The sequence below is a fragment of the Babylonia areolata genome, chromosome 19, assembly GCF_041734735.1.
Source record: "Babylonia areolata isolate BAREFJ2019XMU chromosome 19, ASM4173473v1, whole genome shotgun sequence".
In the NCBI taxonomy this organism is placed as follows: Eukaryota; Metazoa; Mollusca; class Gastropoda; order Neogastropoda; family Buccinidae; genus Babylonia; species Babylonia areolata.
Window position 1 is genome coordinate 8,575,936 of NC_134894.1, and position 5,000 is coordinate 8,580,935.

At 43.1% G+C, this 5,000-nt stretch overlaps 1 protein-coding gene across 1 annotated transcript in view; it reads right to left on the minus strand.

Moving 5' to 3' along the window:
- The window catches only part of LOC143293428 (uncharacterized), a 29,404-nt gene that overhangs the window by 11,263 nt on the left and 13,141 nt on the right, over positions 1-5,000 (minus strand). Inside the window, exons 6-9 of the mRNA XM_076604279.1 lie at positions 4,345-4,513; positions 2,781-2,873; positions 1,549-1,680; positions 636-836 (exon numbers count right to left, since the gene is read on the minus strand). Of these exons, the coding sequence (XP_076460394.1) occupies positions 636-836; positions 1,549-1,680; positions 2,781-2,873; positions 4,345-4,513 (595 nt within the window). The remainder of the gene's footprint in view (positions 1-635; positions 837-1,548; positions 1,681-2,780; positions 2,874-4,344; positions 4,514-5,000) is intronic.

Consider the following 5,000-nt stretch of genomic DNA (forward strand, 5'->3'; position numbering starts at 1 on the left):
TTGGCTCTACATGTTATTAGTTTAACAAAATTCTAAATTTTCATATCAACTTTAAAACTATAAAACTAGAATGAACATAAAAGAGAAATTGAATCGACCGTGTCGTACTACATTCCCGGCGGGTGTAACTAAACTTGTACATCTATCTAGATCTAGAGAAATCGGCTAAATGTTGCAGTGTGATTGCGGCAATAGCCACGTCTCCTTTACCGCGGACTTAAAAAGAATTTTTTATTGCCCTTAAAGATTTTTTGAATGCCCAAGATACACCAGAATAATATGATTTAAACAGCGTTCTCACTGCGAATACCGCAACTGATTCATCGCCCTTTAAAAAAGTATGTTCAAATATTAAATTTTACAACGTCAGTTAAGCAGCCATGATAGTGTAATGGGTAAGACAGTTTCTTTTCATCCTAACACGCGGGGTTCGAATCTGGTTAGGACTTTTTTTCTTCTTTTTTTTCTTTTAAACCCGAAGCTTTATGATAACAAATACAGAACACATTTTAATGATTGGATTTTTTTTAAGTGTATCACAAGTGAGTCTTGAAGGCCTTGCCTCTCTTGTTCTTCTTGTTCTTCTTCACATCACTACACCTCCTTCAACCTGACCATTCTCCCCCTAACCTCACCTTGACACTGCTGTCACTGAAGCCGCTGCCCGTGCTGGCGCTGACGCCGTGGGCCGACCTCCGGAGCAGGATGTTCTCGGGTTTGATGTCGCAGTGGATGATGCGGTTCTTGGCCAGCAGCTCCAGGCAGCGCAGGATGCCCCGGGTCAGCCTCTGGACCCTTGTCAGGCTGAAGCCCTGGCCCCGGGTCTTCTTCAGCAACTGGGGGGGGGGGGGGGGGGGATTCAAGGTTTCAAGATTCAATGTGGTTTTATTCGTGTACATTGGCCTAGGCCTCCTCCTCCTTCTTCTACTTCTTCGTTCGTTGGGCTGCAACTCCCATATTCACTCGTATGTACACGAGTGGATGTTTACGTGTATGACCGTTTTTACCCGGCCATGTAGGCAGCCATACTCCATTTTCGGGGTGGTGCTTGCTGGGTATGTTCTTGTTTCCATAACCCACCGAACGCTGACATGGATTACAGGATCTTTTTTAACGTGCGTTATTTGATTGATACACACAAATGGGGTTCAGGCACAAGCAGGTCTGCACATATGTTGACCTGGGAGACTGGCAAAATATCTCCACCCTTGTTATTATTACTAGCATCATCGTCATTATTATCATCATCATTATCATCACTCTATGATGATGATGATGATGATGATCATGGTATCATCATCATTATCATCACTCAATGATGATGATGATGGTGGTGGTGGTTCTTCTTCTTCTTCTTAATCACCATTCAAAATCAGTCCTGTTAGTAGGAAAACTGAAAATAAGGAAAAAACAACAACACAAAAACAAACAAACAAACAACAACAACAAAAAAAACAACAACAACAACAAAAAAAACAACAACAACAAAAAACAACAACCCAGCAACAAACAACAACAACAAAACCCAAAACCCCACGAGATAATGACCTGATGCAGACTGATGCCCAGCAGCTCAAAGGCGATACAGACATGGCTACGGAACTTGAAGCTGTCGAGGATGTGCACAATGTTGAGCGTGTCCTGCTTGTCCTGCTTCTTCAGCACCTCCAGGATCCGAACCTGGACCCAGTGACAGGTGTCATTCGAGCGAGCAAAAAAAACAACAAAACAAAACAAAAAAACAAAAAGAAAAAAACAAAAAACAATAACAAGCAAACAAAAAAACAACAACAACAAACGAACAAAAAGACAACAACAAATCACTTCCTTCAATTCAAAGCTATCTTAATTATTGTCAGCTTCAAACAATAGTAAAACAACAACAACAACAAAAATCGAAGGTACACCCATTCTTGATTACTATGTACATAGCAATCATCATATATCAACTACTACTACAAGCACTACTACTACTGCGAGTTACATATCAATCATGAGGTAAACGAAAAATAACAACATTCACGAAAAACAAACACACAAACAAACAATCCCCCCCCCCCCGCCCCCATTCTTAATACGGAAGTGAAACAAACAAACAAACAAACAACAGGGTTCCCAGGTGGTGGGCATGAAGCCAAAAAAGGACCTTTAAAGGACTTTATAAGGACCTCAAATCAGTTTAAAAGGACCTTTGCCGACATGACTTTACAGTACACCCCAATCTATTTGACATGCAGAACAGCAGACACTTACCTCTCATAAACGGAAGAACAGCTAATCCCATTTGACTGTCGTATTTAGTCTTTGCAATTCACGTCACTGTAGGCTAGGCCTAAGCAAAGCAGCAGCAGCAGGCGTGACTCACAGCCACTGTACCACGCTTCGCGTCTGCCACCGAGCAGAAAGCGCACTACTGTTAGGGCCTAGGCCTATAGGCTGTATCCTCCTACAGTAAGTACTGAGTTTCAGACGATCGCGTCGGCATCTTTCAACGCGCTTTGCAATTTGCGGTTTTGGTGTCGAAGGTGTTTCAGTTTCGTTCTCAAGTCTCTTTCTCTTCATAAAACAGGACTTAACAGTACCTTTCAAAAATTAAAAGGACCTCCTGATGAGTTAAAAGGACCAACTTGCTGAATCAAAGCACTTAAAAGGCCTTTTGACCAAAATCCAATTCCTAAGGACTTAAAAGGACTTGAAAGGACCCTACGAACCTTGAACAAAAAACAAACCCAGAGCCCTGTCGGACGTGAACATGCGTTAAAGATGCTGGTTATAAATACCTCTTCCTTGGCCTGCTTGAGAAAGGGTTTTTCGTTCTTCACGATCTTCAGGGCCACCAGACTGTTGGTCTTGTGGTCGAAGGCCTTCACAACCTGTCCCAGTCAATAGCATGCACGCTTTTACCACGCTCATATTTATATACACGTACGCACGCACGAAAACGTACGCGCGTGCACACTCAGACACACACATCACTCATCCGTACTCATACTTACATGCAGGTTACTCCCTATCAACAGTTACAGACAGACAGATAGACAGACACACACACACACACACGCACGCACACAGACACATACACGCGCACGCACGCACGCACACACACACACACACACACACACACACACACACGGGCTCGCTCGCTTGTGTGTAATCGTCGCTAGAGTCAAGTTAGCTTATCAACGAGACCAGCTGTGAATTAAAAGAATGGGAAAACGTTTTTTATGATCTGAAATTGAATTTTGTTTGTCTGATAACCTCGAAGTCTTAATGAATATCAAAACCATTTCCTTTTCCAGATCGATGTAAATTAGAATGTTTATCAGCACTCTGTTATAATTGCATAAACGAACCTCACTCGGCAATATCCACAATCGCCCTCTCCTCCCACCCCCCTCCCCTCAAGACGGAATGAGCAGTGTTCACACACAACAAGGCGTTGACATTCACTCCGTCAATCACACACACACAGAGGAGGGGAGGGAAGAAATAATGTGGATATTGCCCCTCACTCTTCCTGTCTCTGGAGTTGTTCTCATCTCTACACCCTATCTCAAGTCATATAACCATGCATAATAAACAAATATGAGCCTTCCCAACTCTGCGACTGCCTTCATCTCTTGCACTTCATGCCGCCCTCTTGTCTCTGAACCTTACACAAGGAAACCAGCTACCCATTTTGCTTTGCCAAATCTCTGCCCTCAGTTCTTTTAAGTCTGACCTTAATAAAAAAAACAAAACAAAACAAAAACAACAACAACCCAAAACAAACCTACTGCTTTCCAGAAATAGCACCACTTCACCTGCATTTTTCCGGTCTATATGTCTGTCTACGTGTACTGATGAATTCCACCCCACAAAAGTTTCGTCTTACATCCCTCTGGGTCAGAGAGATGCTTGGTTGTGAACGACTGGTAGGAAAGCGCTTTGGTTTGTCAGTCTCTGCATAAGATTCAGCACTATACTGATACATCATCATCATCATCATCATCATTATATTTATCAATATTTGACCAAACCAACAGATTTGGAGTTCTTTTTGCGGTGGTGTGAAAGCGCATTGTTTTGTCTCTGCATATAAGATTCAGCGCAATATCAAGCATTCTTCTTCTTTTCTTGTTCTTCTCCTGCTTCTAATCACTGTCGCTGGTATTATTGTGATATTTTTTTTCGTATTCTGTACCAAACTGACAAATTTGGTACTTTTTTTCCGCTTTTTGTGCTTCTATCAACGTTTGATAATAGTTATTGAAAAAAACACAAAAAAACAAAACAACAAAAAAAACAAAAAACAAACAAAAACGACACCTAAAGTGTGATGATATCCAGCTACGCCCTGTCTACCTGTCCAAAGGTGCCCTTCCCCAGCAGGTCCTGAATTTCGTATCGGAACAGCAGGTGGTCGCGAGGCTTGCAGACGTAGAAGCCGTCTTTGTCGTCAAAGCCTTCGTTCTTCTCCGCCTCCTCTCGGGCCGCCATCTTGGCCGACAGCCGGCCCAGAAAATACACCGTCCTGAACACACACACACACACGGCTAAAAGTGAATCGAAATGTACAGATTATGACCTTCCTTTGTTGTACTAAGAACACACACACACACACACACACACACACACACGCACGCACGCACACGCACACACCTGGCTGAAAGTGAATCGAAATGTACAGTGGGCCAGATTATGACCTTCGCTGTACAAAGAACACACACACACACACACACACACAACGTTTACAAAGGTCTGGGATGGTAAACTGATCTGGCCTGAGAACGCACACACATACACACACAAACACACACGCATGTCTAAAAGTCACAGACATGAAATTCATCACCAACCAACACACACACACACAAAGATGCATCCATACACGTTCTCATGTATAAACCCTCCTCCCCTGACCCCTTCCACTCACTCTTCATCAACCTCTCCAGTCACACACACACACAGAATGGTTCATATTGCAATATCCACAATTCCCCTCTCCCCCCCCACCCCCC